The sequence below is a fragment of the Rana temporaria genome, chromosome 4, assembly GCF_905171775.1.
Source record: "Rana temporaria chromosome 4, aRanTem1.1, whole genome shotgun sequence".
NCBI classification, from domain to species: domain Eukaryota; kingdom Metazoa; phylum Chordata; class Amphibia; order Anura; family Ranidae; genus Rana; species Rana temporaria.
This window is the reverse complement of record NC_053492.1, coordinates 311,870,971-311,884,021: the sequence shown is the minus strand read 5'-3', so window position 1 is coordinate 311,884,021 and position 13,051 is coordinate 311,870,971. Positions and strand designations below refer to the sequence as shown.

The window sequence follows — 13,051 nt, the reverse complement described above, 5'->3', positions numbered from 1 at the left end:
AGTGTTGTTCACCTGATGATGACGTATAACCCAGCAGGTAATGAATATTAGCCTGACTCTGTATCCCATGATGTATGAAAAAATAAATATGTCGGACGAGCATGTGTGGGTAAACACCTATGCAAAGAAGCATATGCGGCTCCTGCAGCTCCCCAGGTGAGGAAAATGAATGCTATATATCTAAAACGACTATAATTCTCCAGGAGCATAAACCCTAAGAATCTATAACAAACACCTTGATCACAGTGGATAAACTAGTTCATAGTTTACCTTGGTCTGGTACCACGACCGCTTTCACATTTTGTCAAAACATAGTTCATCCATTTTCTGGCAAAGCGTATGTATTTGTCACCAATTTTTTGCCTGAATTCTCCAGACATCAGACGAACTACTTCTTTATGATACTTGAAGATAAAAAAAAAAAAAACGTTACTTCAGAAATTCTGAAGGATGAGAATTTATCATGTGTGCTTTTCCCAGGTTAGTTGCTATCTAGATAGAAAAAAAATCAGGTTAAATTTAGCCCCTATATTGGGGTTAGCAGGTACAATGCTACTCCAACACATTCACACTGTTTGCATGATCTAGAGATAGTATAGAGCAAACACTGATTAAGGACCAAAGACCATGTGCATCTAAATCCCTTGATAAATAAGGATTAGAAGTTATATATATATATATATTATAAAAAAAATATATATTATAAAAAATATATATATATATATATATATATATATATATATATATATATATATATATATATATATATTTTAAAAATATATATATATATATATATATATATATATATATTTTAAAAATATATTATATATATACACACAGGTGGTTCTCAAAAAATTAGCATATTGTGATAAAGTTCATTATTTTCTGTAATGTACTGATAAACATTATGCCCCATACAGACGGTCGTTTTTTGTGATGAAAAAAAATGACGTTTTTGAAAACGTCATTTAAAATGATAGTGTGTGGGGAAAATGTCGTTTTATGTCTTCAGAAAAACGACCAAAAAAAAATTCGAACATGCTCGAATTTTTTGTGTCGTTTTTCAAAATGTCATTTTTTGTGTCAATGAAAATGATAGTGTGTGGGCAAAACGACGTTTTTGAACCCGCACATGCCCAGAAGCAAGTTTTGAGACGGGAGGTAAAACTACCATTCATAATGGAGTAAGCACATTCATCACGCTTTAACAGACAAAAAAGCACGAATCATCTTTTACTAACAAGTAACCAGCTAAAAGCAGCCTCAAGGCGAATAGAACTTCCCCTTTAGAGTGCCGTCACTTTGTTCATCATTTTTCAAAATGATGGTGTGTATGCTCCATCGTTTTTGAAAATGAAGTTTCAAAAATGTCGTTTTTTTTTCATCACTTCAAACGTCATTTTTTTTTCATCACAAAAAACGACCGTCTGTATGGGGCATTAGACTTTCATATATTTTAGATTCATTACACACAACTGAAGTAGTTAAAGCCTTTTTATTGTTTTAATATTGATGATTTTGGCATACAGCTCATGAAAACCCAAAATTCCTATCTCAAAAAATTAGCATATTTCATCCGACTAATAAAAGAAAAGTGTTTTTAATAAAAAAAAAAAGTCAACCTTAAAATAATTATATTCAGTTATGCACTCAATACTTGGTTGGGAATCCTTTTTCAGAAATGACTGCTTCAATGCGGTGTGGCATGGAGGCAATCAGCCTGTGGCACTGCTGAGGTGTTATGGAGGCCCAGGATGCTTCGGTAGCGGCCTTAAGCTCATCCAGAGTGTTGGGTCTTGCGTCTCTCAACTTTCTCTTCCCAATATCCCACAGATTCTCTATGGGGTTCAGGTCAGGAGAGTTGGCAGGCCAATTGAGCACAGTAATACCATGGTCAGTAAACCATTTACCACTGGTTTTGGCACTGTGAGCAGGTGCCAGGTCGTGCTAAAAAATGAAATCTTCATCTCCATAAAGCTTTTCAGCAGATGGAAGCATGAAGTGCTCCAAAATCTCCCGATAGCTAGCTGCATTCACCCTGCCCTTGATAAAACACAGTGGACCAACACCAGCAGCTGACATGGCACCCCAGACCATCACTGACTGTGGGTACTTGACACTGGACTTCAGGCATTTTGGCATTTCCCTCTCCCCAGTCTTCCTCCAGACTCTGGCACCTTGATTACCGAATGACATGCAAAATTTGCTTTCATCCGAAAAAAAGTACTTTGGACCACTGAGCAACAGTCCAGTGTTGCTTCTCTGTAGCCCAGGTCAGGCGCTTCTGCCGCTGTTTCTGGTTCAAAAGTGGCTTGACCTGGGGAATGCGGCACCTGTAGCCCATTTCCTGCACACGCCTGTACACGGTGGCTCTGGATGTTTCTACTCCAGACTCAGTCCACTGCTTCCGCAGGTCCCCCAAGGTCTGGAATCGGTCCTTCTCCACAATCTTCCTCAGGGTCCGGTCACCTCTTCTCGTTGTGCAGCGTTTTCTGCCACACTTTTTCCTTCCCACAGACTTCCCACTGAGGTGCCTTGATACAGCACTCTGGGAACAGCCTATTTGTTCAGAAATTTCTTTCTGTGTCTTACCCTCTTGCTTGAGGGTGTCAATGATGGCCTTCTGGCCTTTTGCAGGTGTTTAGAGTTAATTAGTTGATTCAGATGATTAGGTTAAGAGCTCGTTTAGAGAACCTTTTCATGATATGCTAATTTTTTGAGATAGGAATTTTGGGTTTTCATGAGCTTTATGCCAAAATCATCAATATTAAAACAATAAAAATGCTTGAACTACTTCAGTTGTGTGTAATGAATCTAAAATATATGAAAGTCTAATGTTTATCAGTACACTACAGAAAATAATGAACTTTATCACAATATGCTAATTTTTTGAGAACCACCTATATATATATATATATATATATATATATATATATATATATATATATATATATATATATATATATATATATATATATATATATATATATAACCCTAAAAATAAAAAAAAATAAAGGACAGCAACTACAAAGACGCTGCCGACTTCCAATAAAAGGACACTTACCTGTCCAAGGATCCAGGCCCCATCCTCACCTGGGCCGGTTCGTCACCAGTTTTCAGATCCCCAGCGTAGGGATGTTTAGTGTAGGAAGGCAGCTGTGATTCACTGCGCATACGTAAGCCACGCTGCACTTTGTGAATGGTGCTGCAGCCATCTGGAACATGTCACAGGAGAGGGGGAGCCGAACTTCGCCTGGGCGATACATGCAAAAATGGGAACAGGTACCTATCCAAACTAGGTAGCAGCTCCCCCCCAAGGACATAATGCGAACGTACCCTTTTGAGTGAAGGTCCACTTTAAAGGAAGTTCCAATCATTAGCACCTAATCTAGTACACCCAATTCTAAATTTTATAGCTCTGATGTGGTGATAAATATAGGTGTGTACATATTTTTACCCTATAACAAATGTCTATTTACATCAGGACAATGAATACATCATGTAATTTGTATGTCACCTTTATCTGCAGGAACCATTTGAATCAAGATCTAATGTTTGCCTGTTCAAACATGCTGAAAAAGGTCAACAAATGTAAATAAAAAAGTCACTTGTATTCCCAATCATAGACATTCAGAAAGTTCAAATACTGAATGATGTATCTAAAGCACAATATACCAAATTAGTGATTACGAACAGGATATCAAACTTTACCTCAAAACCAAAGTTGTAGCCTTGAATCATGGCTTCTCGGTAGTACTGCTGTAATGTAGAGGATTCAGATTCATCCACCTCAGCTTCAAACTCAGAGGTGTACATTTGATCCACTCGATCTATGGCACCGCTAATCTTGTTGCATAGTTGCAATGCATCACTCTAATATGAAATCAATTTAAGCATTATTTTTTTTTTAGCAAACATACCTTTAAAGAGGAAGTAAAGCCTCTGTAAAAAAAAAAAAAAATACTCAAGACAAAGCCATAATGAGCTAGTATGCATAGCATACTAGCTCATTATGAAGTACTTACCTGAGATCGAAGATCCCGCAGCCATCCTCATTCGCCTCCTCCATCACTGCCATCTCTCTCAGAGTGACTTCCAGGTATCGCGTCTCCGGCGCTGTGACTGGCCGGAGCCGCGATGACGTCACTCCCACGCATGCACGCGGGTGCCTCCACTAACGGCATGATCGCTGTTAGAAACGGCACGTTCAGTGAGCCGTTGTCTACGGCGCATGCACCGTAGACATCAGTGCATGTCTTTTGCAAATATTTTCTAAACCGTGTAGGTTTAGGAGATATTTCTTGCACCTACAAGTAAGCCTTAATCTATGCTTACCTGTAGGTAAAAGTGGTCTGTAAGGGTTTATAACCACTTTAACCAAAGAGCATTGTCATTTGTAAATTTCTAATATACATTAAAAACATTTCCCATTTTACATTTCAAGAACAAACTGCAGATTCAGTAAAGAAACATAAGTTTGTTAGACACAATGTAAAATAGTGCGACAAAATATAAAAATGCAAAATGGCACTGTATTAAAAACATACTTAAAAGGCCAAGTTCACTTTTTGGGAAAATATAAATAAATGCACATATTTTTGCAGAATAAAAAAAAAAAAGTGCATTTATTATCTATCCCCCCCCCCCCCCCCCAGTGGATCGCAGGTACAATGTCAGGCTCCTGTACACAAGGCACTCATCACCCCCCTGCTGCAGTGACAGTTTTCTCATTCATAGATTTCATAGATGACTGAATAAAGCACCTGTGTGAACGGAGCCACGTACAGCTGCAGGGAGGGGGGGGGGGGCATGGAGCAGGTTAAACTTTAAAGGATTAGTTCACCTGTGGGGCATGTTATACATTACACTTGTATTTAAAGTTATTTTATTTAACATTTTGCAGTTTTCTGAAACATTTCCTTTTTTTAAGGCATCTGTAACTTTAGGCATGAAAGTATCTGTTACTGGGAGCCAGATTGTTCATTTTGTAATGGTTACATAGAGTGATGAGCAAGCTCACCATGAAGCTGTCCCCTATACTTAGCCAATCATCTGAGGCCACGGCATTCCCTTCCTTGTAGCTGAACGAATACAATAGGTGTGTACATATGGGTGTATACAATACATGTGGCTGTGGGGCGGACATTGCTTCAGTCGCTTATAATTGGCCCAGTGCAGTGCCAGGTTTATGATCTGAACACGTCATAAGACCCCATGCTCACTGAGCACTTGGTCAGTTCCCTTGAACACCTTTTCTCCTTGCAGGGGAAAAACTACTAAAAAAAAATGCACCTAGGCTTTTGCATAAGCATTTGGGCATGTTTAGATGCATCAGGTGCATCAAAAGCTTGAGCGTTAATGGATTCCATTGGGCTGAATATTAATTTATTCTGGCCATTGGAATGAATGAATGCTCAAGTCAAGTGTTTTGTTTTTTTTCTGTTTAAAAGCGCTTTTCCTGAGCATGTCAGTGATTTTTTTTTTCTCAGCCTATAAATGCCCCTTTTCCAATATGTGTGTATGGACATAGAAGTGCTTTTGCAGGCTGGAAAAAAAAAAGAGCATCAAACGCCTGTAAGAGGTGTTTTTTTTAAGCCCTCTGTAAATGAGCCCTTATGTATCTGTAGTTAATAAAAATAATTACACAAATTTCATGCCATTTTTTTTTTACCTTGAGTTGATGCAAAGCTTCTGCAATCACAGGGTGGCTTGATGTCTGTTCAAGCCTTAAAGATAAGATATCTTCAACAGACTGCTGAAAAGCCTTTCTATGGTTTGTTAAGATGGAAGACTGCATCACTACGAGCAACAGGTTGTCAACCTTGTGGGTAAGATAAGCAAGATACAATTATTTACATATACACCCTGCCTAAACATTAATTATATATACAGATTTTAACTTGCTGACAAGGCCATGCCACAAATTTTCAGCTAATTGTGCTATATAAAATTCTACTGATCTTTCAGGTTAGAAAGAAAGAAAGAAAGAACATGGTAGAAAAATGATGGTGGTATTCTAAAAGTGGGGTATTTTTACTGCAATCTGTGTCCCAAGTGAAGAGATTCTCATCTTAGTGACTTTCATTATGGGGACAGAATACGAGGAGAAATCTTCCCCAATAGCTACAAGGAAATGAAAGCTTGGCAGAGGATCTAACACTTTTCCATTCTATGCGAAGACAACACAAATAGTCTGTGGTTCGGTTTTAAAACAATTCTGGTGATTACTGTGATGCATATTGGGGAGTTTTGAATTGCAAGTCACTACGAGTGTTTTAAAAGTGCCTATTCACCACTTGTGCAATTTTAAAAGGAACATTTTTATATTAATGCACTGCAATCATAAAATGTTGGTACATTCTGTAAAATCTATTTCTTGGAGTCTATTGAGGGACATAATTCATAAATATGTTATTTTGCTCCCTATGGGAGATTAAAGACACTGGAAAACAGGAAATGTGTAACAGACCATATATACGGTAACTCCTACTCTGCCCAGCACACCTGAGATTTGTATAATAATAATAATAAAAAAAGCAGTATATGTTTTGCCTTTTTTTACTTTAGCCAATTTGTTTTTGGCCAGAAAAAATGCATCAAAAAGTCACTACATGCTTTTCTCCATTGAAGCCTATAGAACTAAAAAAAAAAAAAAAGTCCCTGACCCTTTCCAAAAACGCAGCAGCCAAAAAAGCTTAAATGTGAGCACATCCCATAGGAAACCATGTTAAATGGACTGTAGCGTGTTTTTGCAAAAAGCGCATAGATATGAACCAGGCCTTGCAGTAAGTAAAAAATAGTTTTTCCTTTCTTGTCTATTGAAGGACACATGTGTTCAGAAACTGTCACGCAGGACTACCTAAAGCATCAACAACCAAAATCTTAACCAGATGAAGTGAAGTCCCCTGCAAGACAGGGAAAGCTTCCAAAGATCAAAGGAATGGCACGTAAGATAAACAAGATGCTCAAGACCAGAAGACATCACCATTAAAGGGAATGATTCTACTTGAACACTGAACCCGAAACAGTGAAGCAAAAACCCTCCAAAACAGTTGGGAACAACATTCCTACCCGATGAGGAAGAAAAACACCAACAATTGGATGTGATCAACAGGAATAACAATGGAACAAGTTCCCAGAAGAACAGATCCCCAGAGAGAATTTTGGACAAAAAAATAACAAATCCACAGGAGTTGACCATCATTGATAATCATCTTATCAGCCCCAGTCCAGTAAAATAGCCAGCCTTGGAGTAAGGAGCAAGAATTTTAGTCACACTGCTAACATCAGTCACATGATTAAGGACAAAATTGGGATCTGGAGGAACTTCAACAGGATGCAGATCAGTGTTCCATGTTCTGCCTGCTGACAATCCAGAGGACCACAGAGCCATCCAGTGACTGTTTCTTCCTGCCCCGCAGAAGGGGAACATCCAGATGCACAAAGCTCTTCTTTTGGTGTGCAGCCAGATTGTAATACCTTGTCTCTAAGGAAGACTGTGCAGATAAGAACAGCAACCTTTCCACTAAAGGAAGCCGGCAACTTGTGCTGGTCAGAGGCAAAACTCTGTAACCTTCTCTAAAGTAAAGGTTCAATAAGTCTCCTTTAGACCAGGACAAGTCCTGTCTAAGTGATATTCAACGGAGTCCAGGTCAGGAAGCTGGCTCACAGTGGGATCCCCTGACAAAACAGGTATCATCTTTGGTTTTAAGAATCAGACTTAAGTGCCAAGTATAGGGACAACCAACATGTTAAGACCCCTGAGGTGTGGGGAGGGGGGAGGCACCCCCAATTCACCCTTAGAAATTGATGGGTCATGCCAAGGAATTCTTGGTCCACAAGGACCATTTGGATGCTTAGCCCAAGTCCAGGCCCCAAGGAGTAGCGGAGAGACTAAAAAGGACAAAGAGTCAATGGGAGAAAGGGAGACTGTTCTCCCTCAATATTTCCTCAATACCCTTCAAGTACTTGGATGGAGGGGGTATTAACCCGTCAGTAAGGATGGGTCCAGTGATCCACCAGGTGTCGGTGACATTGCTAATAGAATCAATCGAAACCTATTCGATCGAAGCTGGTGGGTAATTGGCCCTTTAGAAGTTCCAATGCACTATTCCCAATGCGCACATTCCTGAAACATGGCGGTGTATGTAAATGGGTGCTGCAGGGACCACAGGCTGGGACCAAAAATAATTACTGCCACCTTTAGCACAAGAAAAGCTCAAGAAAAATGCATCCTTTTAAAATTTCTAATGCATGTGTTCTAGGGGTACAATGGATCAAAAAAACTCACGGTTCGGATTGTTCCTCGGATCGAATAATTTTTCGGATCAACACTATATATAGTCCCCACTGTAATGTCCACATCTCCCCTCACTAATAGCCACATCTCCCCCACTATAATATCCATTATCCACGTCATCTCCCCCACTGCAATGTCCACGTCATCTGCCCCATTGCACTGTCCACGTCATCTCCCCCACTGCAATGTCCACATCATCTCCCCCACTGCAATGTCCACGTCATCTCCCCCACTGCAATGTCCACGTCATCTCCCCCACTGCAATGTCCACGTCATCTCCCCCACTGCAATGTCCACGTCATCTCCCCCACTGCAATGTCCACGTCATCTCCCCCACTGCAATGTCCACGTCATCTCCCCCACTGCAATGTCCACGTCCACCTCCCCCACTGCAATGTCCACGTCCACCTCCCCCACTGCAATGTCCACGTCCACCTCCCCCACTGCAATGTCCACGTCCACCTCCCCCACTGCAATGTCCACGTCCACCTCCCCCACTGCAATGTCCACGTCCACCTCCCCCACTGCAATGTCCACGTCCACCTCCCCCACTGCAATGTCCACGTCCACCTCCCCCATTGCAATGTCCACGTCCACCTCCCCCATTGCAATGTCCACGTCCACCTCCCCCATTGCAATGTCCACGTCCACCTCCCCCACTGTAGAGGACATCTCCCCCACTGTAGAGGACATCTCCCCCACTGTATATAGGAAGATTGTCTGCTAGCGTTTAGTCTTACCAGAATAGAAAACGGCCGAACAGATCCACGAGCAGTTGAGGAGTGATGACGTCAGCGTGCAGCTCACCTAGGCTGCCGCCGCCGGGTGTACCAAGATGGCCACCGCTCCGGAGCTAGGCCGAAGTCGCGGCCTTTTCTATGGCCGAGGCAGCGGAGCGATCCGCGGATCGCGTAGTGTGCCGATCTGAACCTATTGACCCGTTTTGATCGCGGATCAATGACGATCTGTTGCACCACTAATGTCTTCACACTGGTCTGTTGCGCTTCAGTTGTGGTTTCAAAAATCAGTAAAAAAATTATTCTAAAAAACGCACCCAAAACGCACCTTCCCCATTGAAATGCTTTTAGAACGCATCAACCCACCCCGTGTTACTTTTTGATGCGGTATTTGAGACACGTGACCTGTGAAAAGTACACCATGAGCACAGTAAAATCATGACAAAATCGAGTGCGTTTTCTGCACCTCTTTATCGGCAAAATACCATTTTCAATTGGCAAAATCCACCTTCATTGATCTTCATTGAAGCTGGAACATACTCTGGTCACACCCAACGTTGTCAAGTGCGGTGTTACGAGCAGGTCCAAAGAAACAACATCTCTCGAAGGCTAACAGTTAAGCTAAGCTAAGAGTCAAATCCTCTCTAGACCTATCATCAGCATCTCAAGCACGTAGCTAGAGTGCTCTGTTCCTTTGCATCAACATTAGACCATTGCAAAACACAAGTTAATATCCTGCAACAATCCATCATAACTAAAGCACAAAAGTTCCAGAGATTTGCTTCAGCTGTCCTAAAAAAATCGAGGATTACCCCAGCAGTGGTGGAATCCGTCTTAAGGCAATCTTACCCATTCTGACACAGTTTGACAACTTAATGTTACCACCAGCACAGGTGTGGCGGGGCAAACCAGTTAACGCAAACTGGGATTGAAGTAGGGCCTTTCAAATAGGAAAACGTTCAGACACACTCAGGCAGGGCCCAGGACCCTTCAGGGTGTCTTCAGTATGTACAGAGGAATGAATCCTAAATAAAGGTGTAGCAGTCTTTGCAGCTGTAGTAGCTTTAAAAGACCCCAGGCCTGGTACAAGAATTATGTATTATACTGCTCTTCGGTAGTTGGAGATAGCATAAGGAAAAGTTATTTTTTGCCTGATAAGCTGGATATTCCCAACTGTGACAGTGGTACTGCCTTATTAAAAATTGAGCCCAAGTATTACATATTGAATGTTTGTTTAATCAAATAGGTCCAGTTTTCAAAATGTAATGCTTATACTCATTTGCTATTAAAGCAGCACCACCGTCACACAAGGCAGTGAATACACAGCTGTGAATGAAAAGTTAAAAAGGGCATTCTACTGTATTTGCTGGCGTATAAGACTACCTTTAACACTTAAAGTGGTTGTAAACCCACATTTGTGACCTTTGCCTACAGGCAAGCCTATAATAAGGCTTACCTGTAGGTATAAAGAATATCTCCTAAACCTGTACGGTTTAAGAGATATTTCCCTCCCAATGCGCCGCTGCAATTGCAGCGGAGCATGCGCAGGGGGATCCTCGGCTGAAGGGCCGGCCCCACCGACCCATGCCGGATTGAAATCTCCCGCGCGCATGCGCAGGAGTGACGTCATCGCCGCTCCAGCCAATCATAGCGATGGATCGGCGATACCCGGAAGACACGCTCGGCTCGGCGTGGACCAGGTAAGTTCCCTACCTCGTAAGTATTTCATAATGAGCTAATATGCGGTGCATACTAGCTCATTATGGCTTTTGCTTTGCAGGGTTAAAAAAAATAAAAAAAATGTAAATGCGGGTTTACAACCGCTTTAAAAAAAATGGCCAAAAAGCAGGTGTCGTCTTATACGCCGGGTCAGCTGCTCGGATGCCTGCTGGATGTGCGGTAATACTGTATGTAGCTTCGGCTACATACAGTATACACTGCTTAGCCAATCACTGTGAGCGATGTATTCAAATGAATACAGAGCCTGCTCGGATTGGAGTAACAACCTCTGTCAATCCGAGCAGGCTACTGTATGATTGGCTTTGAGAGTCAGAGAGACGTGGGCTGATGATGTTACAGCCTCTGCCAATCCAAGCAGGCTTTGTATTCATTAATAGAATACATTGCTCGCCATGATTGGCTCCAGCAAGAATGAAGAAGAATATGGCTCCAGAAGGAAGAAATATGAAGTGTCGGAAGCCTCGTCTTATATGATGAGTACAGGCAAAAAATCGTAAAAAATGTAAAATTAGGGGGTCGTCTTATACGCCCGGTCACCTTATACACCGGCAAATAAGGTACTTTAGTAAGTCCAAATCTGTAAATATAGCAATATAATGGAGATATTGCACTCACAAAATGTGCAAAAAAAAGGCATGACCATTATGACGAGATCCATCATTCTTCCAAAACCACATCAGCGAGTTCAGTGTGATAAAGGTCACCTGGTTACCATAGGAAGTTACATCTGTGGTACTAGTAGGAACACTCTTGAAGTTGCTCTAATTCAGAACACATATAAACCACAACAGTGCAATAAAAAGTAAAAATGTATTTAATAAAAAACACATAAATCGACTTGCACTGAATCATAAAAAGTGTTCATCACAGTCTGTGTGTCAGCTGTACAGCCCACGGCAGCCAGTGGTCACTCTGCTAGTGTCATTCAGTTTCTCCATCCTGTGCTGCGATGTTCAGTCTGGTCTCCTTTCCTGTACTATGGGGGTGTGTAGCAGTAATCCGCCAGGAGTAGAACAGTAGTGGCTTAACTAAGCTGCAGGGCAGTGGGTCTGGGTTAGGGAGAGCTTCTGGGTTTGGGGTACATAGGCAATATGTTTTTGGGTCAACTACCCATTTTCAAGACACAGCAGGCTGTTGACCTGATACAGAGGCTGACACAGGTGCTTTTTACCATCAGATCATGCGAGTGGATTCACATATTATAATTAATAAATGCTGACACTAGTGAATGCCCCAGACATGGTTTTCCTTGGAAACGAATTGACCTTTACTATACTGAAATTGCCCTAGATGTTGTAGAAGATGAATGATCTTTCTCATCGTGATTGGCATGGCTCTCTTGCCGCTTCTGCAAGTGCAATGTCTCTATTTAATTATTACTTTTACAGATTTGGACATACTACACTAGAAGCGCACAGGTCGTCTTCCTTCTATATGTCAAGGCCTGAAACAGCAAGCTGATGTAGAGTAATATGAACTTCATCAACAAGCTTTGAATCTGCAAACATTGGAAGACAGCAGTGCTTCAAAACAGTCTCTCAGGAGATAGACTGTTGGGATTCTGAATGAGTCAGATGGTGACAGGGCATGTAGGCCCATTTGATTTATCGGATCAGAAGGGTCAAGGACAGACTCTGCAAGGGATGGCAAACAGTGCATGCTTAGGAACTTTTTTGGGCACAATGCTCCAGTAGCTGTGCAGTTAAGAAGTCCAAAGTGGACAGGTGGGGGACAGTGGAAGGTCCCAGTGGACATGGTGGATGCCTGATGGAGTGGATTGCTCAGATTACACCGACCCTATAAAAATAGGGGTCACAGGTTCTGTTTACAGGCATCAGGTCCATTTGGGGATACCAAGTAAGACTGTGCTAAGGTCATAGCTGTCCCATGTTGCTTCAGCTTAACAGTAATGCAACTGTTAAGCTGATGCCCAATATGATGTAAGGCCTCAAATGCTCAAAAACCCAGGTAAGTTGGTGTTGATGAGGGTCTCTGGCAGCCAGAAGTGACCAGGCAACTGTAAATGGGGCATTGGAAATGGACCAGAAATCTACTCAACAGAGCTGAATAAAAAGGTGCCCAACCTCCTAGGACAATTGAAAAGTAGTAAGACATGCTAGGTGGAGGATAGGGTTATATGGGGGCTGGCTTACATTTTTCTGTTTGCCAGTGCCCTAAACATTCTAAATACGCATGGAACATGTATCGTGATCCAAAAGGCAAAGCTATCCTTTAATGAGTTCTAAATTTGGAGAAATGGAATGAGAATTCTTTG

General features: G+C 41.6%; 1 protein-coding gene across 7 annotated transcripts in view; it reads right to left on the bottom strand.

Annotated features, from left to right (window-relative positions):
• The window catches only part of MAP3K4 (mitogen-activated protein kinase kinase kinase 4), a 218,890-nt gene that overhangs the window by 88,073 nt on the left and 117,766 nt on the right, over positions 1 to 13,051 (bottom strand). For all 7 annotated transcript variants that reach the window (XM_040350607.1, XM_040350609.1, XM_040350606.1 and 4 more), the window contains 3 exons: positions 5,672 to 5,821; positions 3,712 to 3,873; positions 271 to 404 (listed from right to left, as the gene is read on the bottom strand). In XM_040350607.1, coding sequence (XP_040206541.1) covers positions 271 to 404; positions 3,712 to 3,873; positions 5,672 to 5,821 — 446 coding nt within the window. The remainder of the gene's footprint in view (positions 1 to 270; positions 405 to 3,711; positions 3,874 to 5,671; positions 5,822 to 13,051) is intronic.